Genomic DNA, 15,439 nt, shown 5'->3' on the forward strand with positions numbered 1-15,439 from the left:
TACCAGGATGATGGGATCATGACCCCAGCTGAAGGAAGACACTTAACCGACTGAGCCACCTAGGCACCCTCTAAGTATTTTAATACAATAATATTTCATGGCATTAATACAAAAATAAACCTGGCTCCTCAGGTAGATATTTATTTAGATAATGTTGAGAACCAATGAACTACCAGAGCAGGAGAACTGAAAAGAAGAGGGATGGAGAAACAGAAGAGTGTGAAATATTTGCAAAAAGCGACCATTTGTAAATGGAAAGCTGTTGGGGTAACCATAACATCCGTTGTCCTGGTAAATCTTGCTTTGACATCATGCTATCCCTTACTCTTGTTTCAACAAATTAGTAATAGAACAGTATGGTAATAGAACAAAACGGTCATCCCAAGTGGAATGACTGCAGGTAACTGGAACAAGAATTTTAAAAAAGCTTTTGTATGTTCCAAGACTTCAATTTGAAATAAATAAATTAATTACTACACGGTAAGCATCTTAAGAGCACAGTTTTTTTTTTTTTTAAATTGGCCTACAGTGGTAGAAAGACTTTAAAGCAGAGTAATCCCTAAAGACAGAAGGATCGCACATTTTCCTTACTGTGAGGTTATAAAAATGTTCATCTCTAGGAAAACTGATCACGGAATTTCAAATTCTGGGGTGTTAAATAACAGTCGTAATACACCAGCGCTGTACTGCTTATTCTGAGTAGAATGTAGATGTTAATACATCTCAAAGGCCAAACAGCCCTCTCGGAAACAACCCTGAAGGAGAAAGAGCTGTGAGAATGTACATATGCACGTGTGTGTATACGAGACAGAAATAACCAGTCCGAGAGGGAACTCTTATCTGCAGTACCACGGGTTTTGCAGGTAGGGTGGAACTACTGAAGGAGAGAAGGCGGCTGGTGGAGGAAGAACTGCAGCTGACTTTCTAAAGAGAAGATAAATACCTGTGTCTGACGTGATTCTAAGAAAGCTTCTTCCACGGGGTGGGAGTGTTGGTAAGCACTGTCTAATGAGCCATATTGAAAAGGGGCAGAGCAGGTGACCGCTGGATCCTCAGTGCTTAGCATGGAGGGCAAAACCACATAATGTGCTCGCTAAACACTTGCTGTATGAATGAATGAATGCGAGGTAAATGAACCTTTGGATTAGGGAAGGAGACATTCGCCTGCAGAGGTGGTTCTGGAGGAGAAAAGCGCAGGTACCGAGGGAAGGGCCAAACCCTAGTGCTAGGAGGGACAGAGATGGCTACAGGATTCGCGAGGGCACTGACCAGAGAGAACTCGGTGCCGGGCCAGTTGACTCGGAAAGGGATGTCATCGCTGAGCTGGGGGAGCGCTCGGCCGCCACCGGACGCCTCTAGGAGGCCGCAGAGGACCAATAACACCGGCCCGCCTGCGACCAGACTACGCGCGCCGCCTCCTCCTTCCTCCATCCTCCGCTGCCGATTTCTCCAGCCGCCGCCACAACCTCCTCTTCCCATAGAGGAGAGGAGGGGGAGGAGGAGGAGGAGGCGGCGGGACTTCTAAGCGCCCAGGCAGCCCGGGGCCCAACCGCCGCCACGTCTCCTTCCGGAGAGCCGGGCAACCCCACCTCCGCCCCCTTGGGCCTCCCGCCACCGTTTCCGGGGCAGGCGGCATATCAACATCCGGGTCCACCAAGCCGCCCGCCTACGGAAGCCGGGACGCCGGTCGGCGGTCTCGGGGTCGGGGGAGGGGAGAAATCGAACATTGCGACCTGCCGGCGGCTGACTCCGAAAACCTGGCCTGAGTCCAGGCTTTTCCGCGGAGACGTGAGGCACCGAGAGTGGGTGAGTCCGGGAGGCGGCGGCTGCTCCCGCCTGCCCCCCTCGCGGCTCTCCAGCGGGTAGGCGGTGTCTTGGCTCGCCCTGGAGCTGGAAGAAGAGCGTGAACTCGGCGGGTGTAGTCATTAGATGCCTGAATTGGAGGTGGCGATGAGAAGTGGCGGTGTTCCTGACTTAGCCACCCTCCAGCTGCTTTTCTTTTTCTTTTTCTCCGCACGTAGCATCTGTACACTTCATTTTTCCCGCTTGAAGCTTCTCTCCGCCTCTTCTCCTATGGGTTGTGGTCATCTCAGTTCCTTGCAGCCACTGACAAACCCAGGGCCGTTTGCTCAGTCTCTGCAGCGCTAGCTTAGGGGATACCGGATCTGAGGAATCCTGTCGTACCCCAGTGTAAGAATCCTGTGATTCTCTGAGGTTGTTGTGGACAGAGACTCCTCGTGGAGAAGGCAGCTAGACCTCACAGCCCCTGCGTTTTCACCAGTGCGGCTTCTCCTTCATCCCACAGTTGACATTCAACTTATGAAATGAAGTTGACATTTATGGAATGGAGATGACATTTCAACTTATGAAGCTGTTAAGTTTCCGTATGTGAGGTTCGGGGCCAGGCGAATGTGAAGTTATGAGTTCACCTGAGGTTAAGACATGCCTGATTGCGTTCAAAATAAGACAAAAAGTCTTAATTCCCCTCTCTTTTAAAAATGCCATTGTTTTCATTTCCAGTATAATGGGTTATACAATGGTAGCCATGGAGCACCTAAAATTTTCTTTCTGGATGTGGGTAAAGCTGGACTCTCCCCTCACTCCTCGAATTTGAACCAAATCAAAAAGCAGGAGGGGCAGGCTTATTTTTCATCTTAAAAGTTTTCTCTCCCCCATATTCTATTATTTATTTATTTATATTCAGCGTAACAGTATTCATTGTTTTTGCACCACACCCAGTGCTCCATGCAATCCGTGTCCTCTCTAATACCCACCACCTGGTTCCTCCAACCTCCCACCCCGTGCCCCTTCAAAACCCCCAGATTGTTTTTCAGAGTCCATAGTCTCTCATGGTTCACCTCCCCTTCCAATTTCCCCCAACTCCCTTCTCCTCTCCATCTCCCCTTGTCCTCCATGCTATTTGTTATGCTCCACAAATAAGTGAAACCATATGATAATTGACTCTGTCTGCTTGACTTATTTCACTCAGCATAATCTCTTCCAGTCCTGTCTATGTTGCTACAAAAGTTGGGTGTTCATCCTTTCTGATGGAGGCATAATACTCCATAGTGTATATGGAAAAAGTTTCCTTTTTTTTTTTAAATATAAGGAATCCAGTTTCAAAGAAAATTACTTTGGTCCAGCTTTGAGGTGTTGTTTATTAATTTGTTTAGTCCTTATTAGTGCTTTGTTTGTGCCAGACCAGTAGGTTTGGTAAAATGGTAAATAAATGTGTCTCCGCCTTTTGTCCCTCTTGGTCTAGAAGGCAAATTACACAAATAATTGCAACCTATTGTGGTAATAAAATAGTAGTTAACATTCACTTAGCATTTATTGTGTACTAGACATTAATCTAAATACTCTATATATTTATGAAGCAGGTACTATATATTATAGAGCAGAGGGATGTAAAAGTGGAGATAGAAAAAAGGAAGTGAGGAACTCAAGGGTTGGACTCGAAAGGCTTTCCAAGAGAGGTGGCTTTAGACCTGGGGTTTTAAGGATTTGTAGGAAGGAGTTCAAGCAGATGGAGAAGTGCATTTCAAGCATAATTTTTTTTTAAGATTTTATTTATTTATGACAGAGAGGTAGCAAGGGAGGGAACATAAGCACAGCGGAGTTGGAGAGGGAGGAGCAGGCTTCCCACCAAGCAGGGAGCCAGATCCGGGGCTTGATCCCAGATGCTGGGACCGTGATCTGAGCCAAAGGCAGATGCCCAGCAACTGAACCACCCAGGCGACCCTCAAGCATAACTCTTCTTGATGACCCATTAGGACTTTTTGGTGTAGTCAGAGGACAGGATAAAATGGAGTCATCAGGCACCTGGGTGGCTCAGTGGGTTAAAGCCTCTGCTTTCGGCTCAGGTCATGATCCCAGAGTCTTGGGATAGAGCCCCACATCGGGCTCTCTGCTCAGCAGGGAGCCTGCTTCCCCCTCTCTCTGCCTGCCTCTCTGCCTACTTGTGATCTCTCTCTGTCAAATAAATAAATAAAATCTTTAAAAAAAAATGGAGTCATCAGCAGGAGATTGGTACTACAGAGGGACAGAGGCAGTCAGTTCAGGGAAGGTTGCATATAGAGCATATTCTGTGCAGAAGTGTTTGAGCTTTATCCAATAAGTCCCAATTGTTGCAGACTTTTTGCATCGGAATTATCTGATGTGACCCCTGTTTCTCAAGTATACAAAGATTAATTCCAAACGGATTAAAGATTTAAGTGAATCACACACAGTAAAGAGAAAAAATTACAAGAAAATTTAGGGGAATAATTAATCTTTGCAACTGAAATAGAAAATACTTGTGTCATCAAAGAAAAAGACATATTTGAGTAAATAAAAATGAAAAGTACTTGCAAGGCGCTAGTTTAGTATCTGGGGGTTATAATAATGGAATCTGGTTCAATAGAGCTTATGTTCAAATAAGAGCTTCAATAAAAAATAAATAACATCCTTTCTGGTACTGGCAAATACTGCTTAGAAACTTGGGTTATACGAAAGAGAAGACCTTTGAGATGTGCTGCTTAGGCAGATGATCAGAGTAAGCCTCTGTGATGAAGTAACACTTGAATGGTAACTTGAAATGATGAAGAAGGTGGCGCACCAAATTTTCCAGGCGGAGGTCCTGAGGCAAGGATGAGTGTGGTATGTTGGACTGACAGAAAGAAGGCCTGTGTGGCTAGAGTGTAAGAGATGATGTTTGAGAGGCAGGAAGAGGACACAGACCTGTAAGCAGGAGAGTGTTAGGGCCTGATGCACATTCATGAGGATCATTAAGACTGTTGTGTGGAAAATTGATTATAGGGGATGTTATGGGCTGAATTGTGTTCCCCTAAAGGATATGGTGAAGTTCTAACCCCTGGAACCTTGTGAGTGTGAATTTATTTGGACATAGGGCCTTTGCAGATGTGATCAAGTTAGGATGAGGTCATATTGAATTAGGGTGGGTCCTTATCAGCCATCCCACGATGGTCTGTGTGAACAGTCATTTCCCCATTATGTATGTTTCTTTGGTCTAAGCTTGAATATGCCAGGATGGCTTGGCAGAAGCTAGGGGTCTTCTCTCCTTTTAAAGTCAGAAAGTGTTCATTCATGAAACAAGTATCTGCTGAGCACTTATTACCCGCCAGCAGGGTTTTCAGAATACACAGTGCTTCGCTCTCCTGGTACCTCTCTTAGAGAGACCTCAAGTTTGTGTGGCCGCTTGATTGCTGTTAGTTGTCTGTGGTTGATGCAAAACCGTCTGTAACCAGGTGATAACTTGTTTGCCTATAGATGATCACTGGGTCCTGGGTGTCTGAATGTCTTTCCTGGAACTGGTCCATTGTTAAATGATACCAGCCTCTCATTCAGTCAGGAAGTGTTTTCTTCCCTCTCTGAGAAAACACTCCTGCACAGATTCTCATGGTGACACCATGATTTTAAGATCCAGCTTCTCCTTATGGGCAGCTCTTTGGATTTACAGAGCTGGGAAAGGCCTATTTTAAGTGAATGAAAAAAACATGAGCCTAAGACTTATTGAGATCAAAAGTAATTTGGTTTGATGGGGTGCCTGGCTGCCTTGTCTCAGGTCATGATCCTGGGGTCCTGGGATTGAATCACATATCAGGCTCCCTGCTCTGCAGAAACTCTGCTTCTCCCTGTTCCTCTGCCTACCACACTCCCCTTGCTTGTGCTCTCTGAATCTCTGTCAAATAAATAAATAAAAATCTTAAAAGAAAAGGTAATTTGGTTTGAGTACAAGAAGGGAGTTTGGGAATGACATAAGGAGTTTAAAATGTGAAGGGGTGACATTTCACTGTAGTGGGAAAGGATTTTTTTTTTTTTTTAAAGATTTCATTTATTTATTTGACAGAGATCACAAGCAGGAAGAGAGGCAGGTAGAGAGAGGGGGGGGAAGCAGGCTCCCTGCTGAGCAGAGAGCCCAACTTGGGGCCCGATCCCAGGCCCCTGCTTTCGGCTCACTCATGATCCCAGAGTCTTGGGATAGAGCCCCACATCAGAGGCCTAACCCACTGAGCCTAAGGCAGAGGCCTAACCCACTGAGCCACCCAGGTGCCCCTAGGATGTTTTAATTAATAAATGATGTGAATATAATTTGCTGTCCATTTATAAGAAAACCAATGAGATGCCCTCTTCATAAAATACACAAAAACTAAATTGTAAATGAGTTAAATATATATATCTATGTGAAGAGATGAGGACAATATTTGTGTAACTGGAATAGAGATGACATTTCTTAGTAAGATAAGAAATCCAGATACTATAAAAGGGAAAGCTGGACCTGCTTTAATAAATGTTTTAAAATTAGTAGTTTCTGTTAAAATTAAAAACGTGTAAAACTCTGACCTAGTGATTTCACTTTTTGGACTTGCCCTGATACATAAGAATGTGGGTACAAAGATACTCATTGTGTCATAATCTGTAGCAGCAAAAAAATCCCTCTGGATATCTGATTTTTCAGCAGTTAGGCTATGGCTGAATAAAGAATTAGGCACAAACTCTGTGCAACTGAATAATGAATTGGTTAGGAGCAGAGACTTAGGAGTTAGGCCAGTTAGGTTCTGATCCCAGCCCTACCACCTAACCACATGTCTGACATTGGGAACCTTACTTAACCTCTTTAGAGCTCAGTTCTTTTTCTTTTTCTTTTTTCTTTCTTTTTTTTTTTTTTTTTTAAGATTTTATTTATTTATTTATTTGACAGAGAGAGAGAGAGAGAGAGAGAGAGAGAGAGATCACAAGTAGTCAGAGAGGCAGGCAGAGAGGGGTCAGGGGAGAGAAGCAGGCTCCCCGCCGAGCAGGGACTCTGATCATGACCCTAGCTGAAGGCAGAGGTCTAACCCACTGAGCCACCCAGGTGCCCCAGTTCTTATTTTTCAAATGGAGAAAATAACAAGTGGTAATATGTAAGAACTAATGATGATTCAATTTCTTTATTCTATTCATGTACTAGATGTTGTGTTCAGGCACTATTTTAAGCACTTAAAAGATAAAAACTCATTTAATTAATTTAGGCTCATAGTCTAAAAGGTAGGTTTTATTGTTTTCCCCATTTTACTGATGAGGAAACTGAGACACAAGTTAATACAATATTGTAGTATAATTCACACAAACATAAAGTTAATATATTTATGCCACACTATAAAATATGCCTGAATAAAACTGTAAAATTTTTTTTTAGTTGAAATTTTTATGAATCACAAATGAGAACTAAACAGTTGGGCTTTAAGTTAAAAGTTACCTCGAATCTCTTTATTATTTCTCATTTATTTTTATATATTTATTTATTTTTAAAGATTTTATTTACTTATTTGACAGAGACACAGTGAGAGAGGGAGCACAAGCAGGGGGAGTGGGAGAGGGAAAAGCAGGCTCCTGGAGAAGCAGGGAGCCTGATGTGGGGCCTGATTTCAGGACTCTGGGATCATGACCTGAGCCTAAAGCAGACACTTAAAGACTGACCCACCCAGGTTCCCCTTGTTTCTCATTTATACACAGAAAGGGCAAAACCACTAAAAACAAAGCTATTTGCTCAACTGAACAGCTGGTGTGCAGTCTGAGGTTGTATAGCACTAATTACCCCAGAGGCTGCCTAAGAATATAATTGTCCTTTTCTCTTTATTTCCAGTACTGATTTTTTTCCCCTCCAGTTCCTCCTTTGAATATAATTTACTCTACAGTAATAAAAAAGAAGACATAAGAGAACTGAGATGCACATTTTGGGAAAAATAAAGGAAAGTAAAAACTTTTGGCCTTCACACGTTTTTGGTTGAAATATAACACAAACACAGGTGACAGAATGCCAGCAAATATACAGGTGCACATGTGAATATTATATGTGTCTCTTAGGCACAGGGGGAAAAAGGAGAGTGGACGTTTGATTTCAAACCAAGCTAGCATGATTCTTTTTTTTAAACCCATGCTTAGTATCTTTAAGTTTTTGCAAAGAATTTTCTACAAGAATGAATTTTTAAAACCCAAGTATACCACAACACCAGTGTAAAACAAAACATATGCTGGAAAGAATTTTCCAAACCTAAGAAAATAATCAAATCCAAATGTGGCACTGTATAAGACCACTGGCCTGGATGTTGAAAAAAGTCAGTGACTAAGAAAAGGAGACTGCTGGGACACCTGGGTGGCTCAGTGGGTTAAAGCCTCTGCCTTCGGCTCAGGTCATGATCCCAGGGTCCTGGGATCGAGCCCCGCATTGGGCTCTCTGCTCAGCAGGGAGCCTGCTTCCTCCTCTCTCTCTGCCTGCCTCTCTGCCTCCTTGTGATTTCTGTCTATCAAATAAATAAATAAATCTTTAAAAAAAAAAAAAAAGAAAAGGAGACTGCTTTATAACCTAAGATTTATACTACTTTGGGTCTTGGAAAAATAACAATGATTTCAATTTTTACAATTTATTTACCTTTTTCCCTTTCAGGGTCCAAAGTTCATGCCTTGCATTTGATTGTTGTCTTAAAGTCTCCTTTATTTTTTATTTATTTATTTTTTTTAAAGATTTTTATTTATTTATTTGACAGACAGAGATCACAAGTAGGCAGAGAGGCAGGCAGTGAGAGAGAGGAGGAAGCAGGCTCCCTGCTGAGCAGAGAGCCCGATGTAGGGCTCGATCCCAGGACCCTGGGATCATGACCTGAGCCGAAGGCAGAGGCTTTAACCCACTGAGCCACCCAGGCGCCCCTTAAAGTCTCCTTTAAATTGTAACAATCCCCATTTGCCATTTATTTTAAGGCTCACTATTATTTTTTAGTACTACTAAGAAAGTAACTGCTGCCAGTTAAAGTTATGACATGCCAGCGAGTATGAGATGCCTCTCAATTTCAGAAGTCATGACATTAATATATTAATGAAGTATGGCAGATTGCCAGAGGCCATCACCACGATAAGCAATGGAACTGGATATCAGACTATAAGCAGTCTGGCTCCTGAACCCATTCTTTTGGACAGTACTCAATGTTGTCATTTTTTTTTTTTAAGATTTTTATTTATTTATTTGACAGAGAGAGATTACAAGTAGACAGAGAGGCAGGCAGAGAGAGGGAGGAAGGGAAGCAGGCTCCCTGCTGAGCAGAGAGCCCGATGCGGGACTCGATCCCAGGACCTCGAGATCATGACCCGAGCCGAAGGCAGCGGCTTAACCCACTGAGCCACCCAGGCGCCCAATATTGTCATTTTTTAATTCCAGTGTAGTTAACATATGGTTATATTTGTTTCAGGTGTACTGCAGTTGAACCTCCCTCCTTTTTAAGATTTATTTATTTTAAAGAGAGAGTGTGTGTGTGTTCATATGAGTGGGAGGAGAGGCAGATGGAGTGAGAGAGAATCTCAAGCGGACTTCGTGCTGCATGCAAAGCCTGAAGCAGGGCTGACTCCCAAGACCTGGCGATCATGACCTGGGTGGAAACCAAGAGTCTGTCGTTTAACTGACTCAGCCACCTAGGCACCCTTGCAGGTGCTCTTTTTTAATGGATGCAGTGCCTTCATGAATTTCTTTTAGGATAGCATTTACAAATTTTAAACATTTATCTTCTGTTCGCAGAAACAGCTATATTTCCTTCAGGTCAGCTGTTTATTTTCACACTTTTTTCTTGTGCTTTTGCTTTCCTTAAAAAAAAAAAAAAGTGATTGTTGAGCATGGTGTCAATTATTGGGCCTCACTTTGGGGTCCATGGATGAAATGCAGGAAGAGAACTGCTCTTTCATCTCCCTCTAGCCTATGTCCACATAAGGAAGGGATTATGAAGATCCTCTAACGCTCTCAGGGTAGATTGTTAAATTAAGAGAAACAAATGTAGTTTTAGCTAGAAACCAACACTGTTGCTTATAGACTTTCTGTGTGTAAAGGAATGGGGTATGAGGTTTGGGTTGGCTGTTCATATACATCTTTGAATCATCCTAATTTTATTTATTTATCTATTATTTTAAATCATCCTGCTTTTAATCCTACAGACCCCTCTTGCATTCTCTTGTTGTTTCCAGGTTTGGTACTTTTCCAGGCTCTGTTGGCGGGAGTGTCTTCTCCATGGGTGTAGCCTTCTTGTAGGTGTGTGCATGTTTGTTTTAGACTGCAGTTTTTTTTTCTGCACTGGCTTAAACCCCAAAGTAGTCCCATCTGTTTTCTCTCTTCTAGAATGAATGAATGCATTTTAGTGGAATTTTGGTAGGAAGTAGAGGAAAACGATTGCCCTTAGTTTGTCTTATACAGAGTAGGTAATTCATAAATATTTGTTGAATAAATTAGTTAATGCTGTTGAGAAAATTGGGCAAAGCATATTTTGTTTAAATTTTTTAAAATTATGACTGTAGGGTATGGGTAATTTAATGAATCCTTTTTCTTTTTTCATCCTTTTAATTTATCCTATTTCAGGAAAGAATCTCATTGAGGTTAAAACTTACAAGCAGAGGTACAAAATGAGAAAGCTCCTTTTTCTCACAATTCTTTTTTAAATTAAGAGCCTTAATTCCATTTGTTTCTTTTTAGTGTTTAGCACAATGTTTGGTATATTTTAAGTATTCAATAAATGATAGTTATTATTTTTATGTTTAACTTAAACTCTTTTTTTAAAAAAATTTTATTTATTTATTTGACAGAAAGAGAAAGATCACAACTAGGCAGAGAGGCAGGCAGGCGGGGGGGGGGGGGAAGCAGGCTCCCCGCTGAGCAGAGAGCTGATATGGGGCTCAATCCCAGGACCCTGGGATCATGACCTGAGCTGAAGGCAGAGACTTTAACCCACTAAGCCACCCAGGCGCCCCTAAACTCTTTGTCTCTCATTTTCATCATCTAAGAAAATGGAAATTAATATATCTATCAACAGAATAGATTTTGGCATATATACTGTTTGTTACATAAGGTTAATTATTATTCTTTGATCTGTGAACAGCTACTTATTTTTTTCCATGAGGCTTTTTCTGATCTTATTAGTTTGAATTAATAATTTGTTGTTCTGTATTATGTTTGTATTTTTTGTCACATTGATTTGCTTGGTTATATGTCTTTCCACTAAATGTGGTTCTTGATACCTGGGTACTCTTTTTTCTTGGTAGTATTAGTGCATAGTTACTGCTTGACACAAATCACAAGTCCCTCATTTTTGCTGGGTCTTAATGGATGAGGAGGATGGGGTGACAGGAACATTGGGTGGGGTACTTTAGTGGGAAGTGAAATGTGTGATAAGTATGCTGACACCATATTATAAATAGTTGAATACCAAGTTAAAGAAATTGAAATTTGTTTTGTATGCTGTGGGAGGCATTTTTGATTATTGAGCAGCTTAGTTCCATATTTTAGAAACATAATTCTCATTGCAGAGTAGAAAATGTATTGGAAAGAAGAAAAGAGATTGGTGGTAAGAAAAAGATGTAAAAAACTCTGGCTTTTGCGGCGCTTCGGTGGCTCAGTGGGTTAAGTGGCTGTCCTGGGATCGAGCCTTGTCAGGCTCTCTACTAAGCAGAGAAGCAGAGAGCCTGCTTCTCCCTCTCTCTCTGCCTTATGCTCTGCCTACTTGTGCTCTTTATCTCTCTGTTGAATAAATAATAAAAATATTTAAAAAATAAAAACAAAACTCTGGCTCTTGCTATATTTCAAGTTTCCCATTTTAGCTGAGAAATCTTCCAGCTCATACTTGAAGGAAAGGTTTTTATCATCATGTAGTATTTCAAGCCACATCACAGATAGGCTCCAGCTTTTCCCTGCTAACTGTTCTTCGACTTATTAAGAAATGTTATGTAAAATTTTAAGTAAAATAAAAGCTAAAATTTTGTATATTAGGAAAATATCATTCATTTTCAGAGCACCTGGGTGACTCAGTGGGTTAAAGCCTCTGCCTTCAGCTCTGGTTATAATCCCAGGGTCCTGGGATCAAGCCCCGGCATTAGGCTCTCTGCTTAGCAATGACCCTGCTTCCCCGTCTCTCTCTTTGCCTGCCTCTCTGCCTACTTGCGATCTCTCTCTCTGTCAAATAAATAAATAAAATCTTAAAAAAAAAAAAGAAAATATCATTCATTTTCTCTAGAAGCTTGTTAATTGATGAGTATCTTAAACCTGTTTGTTGTATTTTCTGTTCAAGTAATTGTTCAACCTTTAATGTGTGTTATGTGGGATGAAGTCTTCTTCTTGGGAAAAGAGATGAATTCTGCTTTTAGTATGCTAAGTTTCAGGTGCTTGTGTAGCTCAATAAGGTATATGAGATACCTTACATATAAGACATAGAGTCATAAAGAATTTGAGAAAGATTGGAAGTTTTCTCAATAAAGATGGTGATTGAAACCTAGGACTTGGTGAGTTTGTGTATCTGATTAAAAAATCTAAGATGTAACTAAATACAACGAAATGTTCTACTCTTTTGGACTTAGTGAAATGAGATTCTTGCTTACTAGTCTGGTGTATCAGAATTGTAAAGGATGAAACAGAGATCTTTGGGTTAAATCAGGAAAGAGTCATTGGTGACTAAAGACTACACTGACTCCTTGAGTACAGCAAGAGCAAAGGTAGATTGGAGGGGCATTAAAAGGAGCTGATAGGGCAATAGAACATTGTAGTTTAAAAATTCTGTGAAGGACTGCAGCCAATTAAGCCGACTGTGCTCTTTGTCTATGGGGGCCCAGTGTGCCATGGCTGCAAACAGTAGCCTCCTCAGTAGTGTATGCAACCTGTTGATTGTATGGGTTGCCCTAAGGGACCTTGGAGACAACCCTTTTTGGTGGATGCTGGGGTCTGACCTCATGGCTATCTCCAATTTAGGCTGCAGACAGGTATGCAGGGTGCCTTTGCAAAGCACAGTAGCCGGGGTCCACATTGGCCAAGTCATCATGTCCATCCATATCAAGCTGCAGAACAAGGAGCATGTGATTGAGGCCCTAAACAGGACCAAGTTCAGGTTCCCTGGCCGCCAGAAGATCCACATCTCCAAGAAGTGGGGCTTTACTAAGTTCAATGCGGATGAATTTGAAGACGTGATGGCTGAAAAGCGGCTTATCCCAGATGGCTGTGGGGTCAAATACATCCCTAACCATGGCCCCTTGGACAAATGGAGGGCTCTGCACTCATGAGAATCTTGGCACTATCCCTTCCCATCATATTCATGTCCACAAATAAATCCAACTTTCTGTCAAAAAAAAAAAAAAATTCTGTGAAGGATAGTAAAGTAGGAAGAATAAAAGAAATTACAGGGGTAAGTGGTGGTTTTTTCCAGTTACAGAATGTATGTTTATTTGTTGTCAAACTTTTTATAAAGACAAGAAGGCTTAGTATGATTAAATGAAACCACCAAGAGATTAGTGCTGAATATATAATGTTTTAGAAGGGAAAATGAACCTTAAGTAGAATGAAAAAACCCGGAGATTCAATAAGGCTTATTTTCATCATATCATTTTGACATACAGAAGAATAATTTTAGTAGTTGTCTCTTGAGAAGTTAAAATTCTTTGAAAAGTAGCCACAGGATTAAAAAAAATCATCCCACTAATCTTTGAGTTTCTAATATATGCTTAGGGTGAATTTATTTTAAGGCTTTAGAACGCATAAAAACAGATTGTTGAGAGCTGAATAAATACATAGAAAATATAGTCACAGTATCTTTGGTGAGAAAAGATAAGCATAATTGGAATATTTGGTATGTAGATTTTAACAGGATGTGATGAGAGAGAATTTTAAGTGCATCCATCATTTGACTGACTGAAAGAATCAGGGATGATAAATTATAGGAGTATGATGCAAAGTTATGTTCCAAAGTTATAATTTAAAAGCTATGTATCTATGGAAAAGAGAAAACTAATATAATGGAACGAAATGTTGACTATAAAATGTTTGAAAATTTATAATAGACCAAATATGGTTCTTAAATTACAGGCATGATTGTAATCATTATGAATCTCAGAGATGCTCAACACATGTACTCTGAATATATAATGTAAACCAATACTAGGTAATAGTTTTTATTATGTCAGGTATTCCATAATGCTTTACATATGTTAAAATTAAACGAGCACCTTCAAGATGTAAAATAATACACATTTCAGGTACTTTATTAGTAGAAAGTGAAAAAAAAATCCTTTTTAAGATGAAATGTATATCCTGTAGACAATGGCTAAATTTTTTAACTCCGTCTTAAAGAAATGAGTCAAGTTCATTCTTAAAGATATTCAGAGTTGACACCACAAACCTTTGTTTCCCTAACTGGAAACCTTTTATGTATGGAGGCTGTATCTAGATGGTACTTAATATTTGTAGTAGATCAAAAAGTGACTATGTTTTCCTGGGAGTGGGAAAGGGAAACGTAATAGTGGCCTGCAGTAAGAGTGTAAAGACCTACTTAAAAAAAACCCCACTTCATTAGAGATCTATATTAAAAGTTTCTTTTCTTGGGGCGCCTGGGTGGCTCAGTGGATTAAAGCCTCTGCCTTTGGCTCAGGTCATGATCCAGGGTCCTTGGATTGAGCCCCACATTGGGCTCTCGGCTCAGTAGGGAGCCTGCTTCCTCTCTCTCTCTCTCTCTCTCTACCTGCCTCTCTGCCTGCTTGTGATCTCTGTCTGCCAAATAAATAAATAAATAAATCTTAAAAAAAAAAAAAGGCTTCTTTTCTCAATGCAGGGTTTACACTCATACTTTCTCTGAATTCCTGAAACTTGAAACTTAACTAGTAGTTATATTCTGAGGTATGAGTCTTGAGTTTTGTGTGTGTGATTAGGGAGGAATGAGAAAAGATGCTTTCAAGTGGGATCCAAGGACTGTAGAGAGACAGTTTTGCTGACAGGATCTAGGTTATGATTCCTTCTACCTGGGAGGCTTCAAACCCTAGCTTCTCTCTAATAAAGTACTGTTTAACTTTTCCATTTTAGTCCTGTTTCTCCCCATCCCAGTGAATATCCCTGTTTTTGGGCTTTGAAATATGGCTTCCATATAAATGCTTATGGTACACCATATGTGATATGTCACATTTTTCTAGTTTAATTGTAACTGAAAGCCTAGAAAGACATATAAATGGGGATCCCAGAGTTATCTCTTGCCCTTTATATTTTGTAGCAATTATATATTAAATGATTAAAGAATCACTTTGGGGAATTCCAAACTCCTTTGGACTTAGGTTTGTTTGTAAAATGAAAGGCTGTATTTCTGAATTCATCTACATGATTCTGAGCTATAGAATGTGAATCTTGGATTGGCTCATTATATTTGTGGGAATCAATATACATCTATCAAAATGAACTCTAACATCTTTATGTAACAAGCTACATACTATTTCCTTATGCAAAAGTTAATTTTGTTTACCTCCTGAAAAAAAAGATGGTGGATAGTGAAGATGGTGAAGTTCAGGTGGGTTTTTAAATATATTGTAGAAAGATCTTGTGTTTTAGAGTGAGAAAGACCTGGATTTCTGCTACTTAACATATGTGTGTAGCTGTGCAAGGTACTATGGAAACAAGCTCAGGGAG

General features: G+C 40.6%; 2 protein-coding genes across 4 annotated transcripts in view; one reads left to right on the forward strand and one right to left on the reverse strand.

The window, feature by feature from the left end:
* Positions 1–1,626, reverse strand: part of ERLEC1 (endoplasmic reticulum lectin 1) — a 31,495-nt gene extending 29,869 nt beyond the window's left edge. The window contains exon 1 of one of the 2 annotated variants that reach the window (XM_082743619.1): positions 1,270–1,626. In XM_082743619.1, the coding sequence (XP_082599745.1) occupies positions 1,270–1,479 (210 nt within the window). In that variant the 5' untranslated portion in view covers positions 1,480–1,626. The remainder of the gene's footprint in view (positions 1–1,269) is intronic. The other variant, XM_082743620.1, reaches the window with a different exon arrangement.
* Positions 1,627–1,636: 10 nt separating this feature from the next.
* The window catches only part of ASB3 (ankyrin repeat and SOCS box containing 3), a 105,786-nt gene continuing 91,983 nt past the window's right edge, over positions 1,637–15,439 (forward strand). Inside the window, exon 1 of one of the 2 annotated variants that reach the window (XM_082743610.1) lies at positions 1,637–1,806. The gene's annotated coding sequence lies outside the window, so the exon portion shown is untranslated. The remainder of the gene's footprint in view (positions 1,807–15,439) is intronic. The other variant, XM_082743607.1, reaches the window with a different exon arrangement.

Source organism: Mustela nivalis, assembly GCF_964662115.1.
Source record: "Mustela nivalis genome assembly, chromosome: 8".
Taxonomy (NCBI): Eukaryota; Metazoa; Chordata; class Mammalia; order Carnivora; family Mustelidae; genus Mustela; species Mustela nivalis.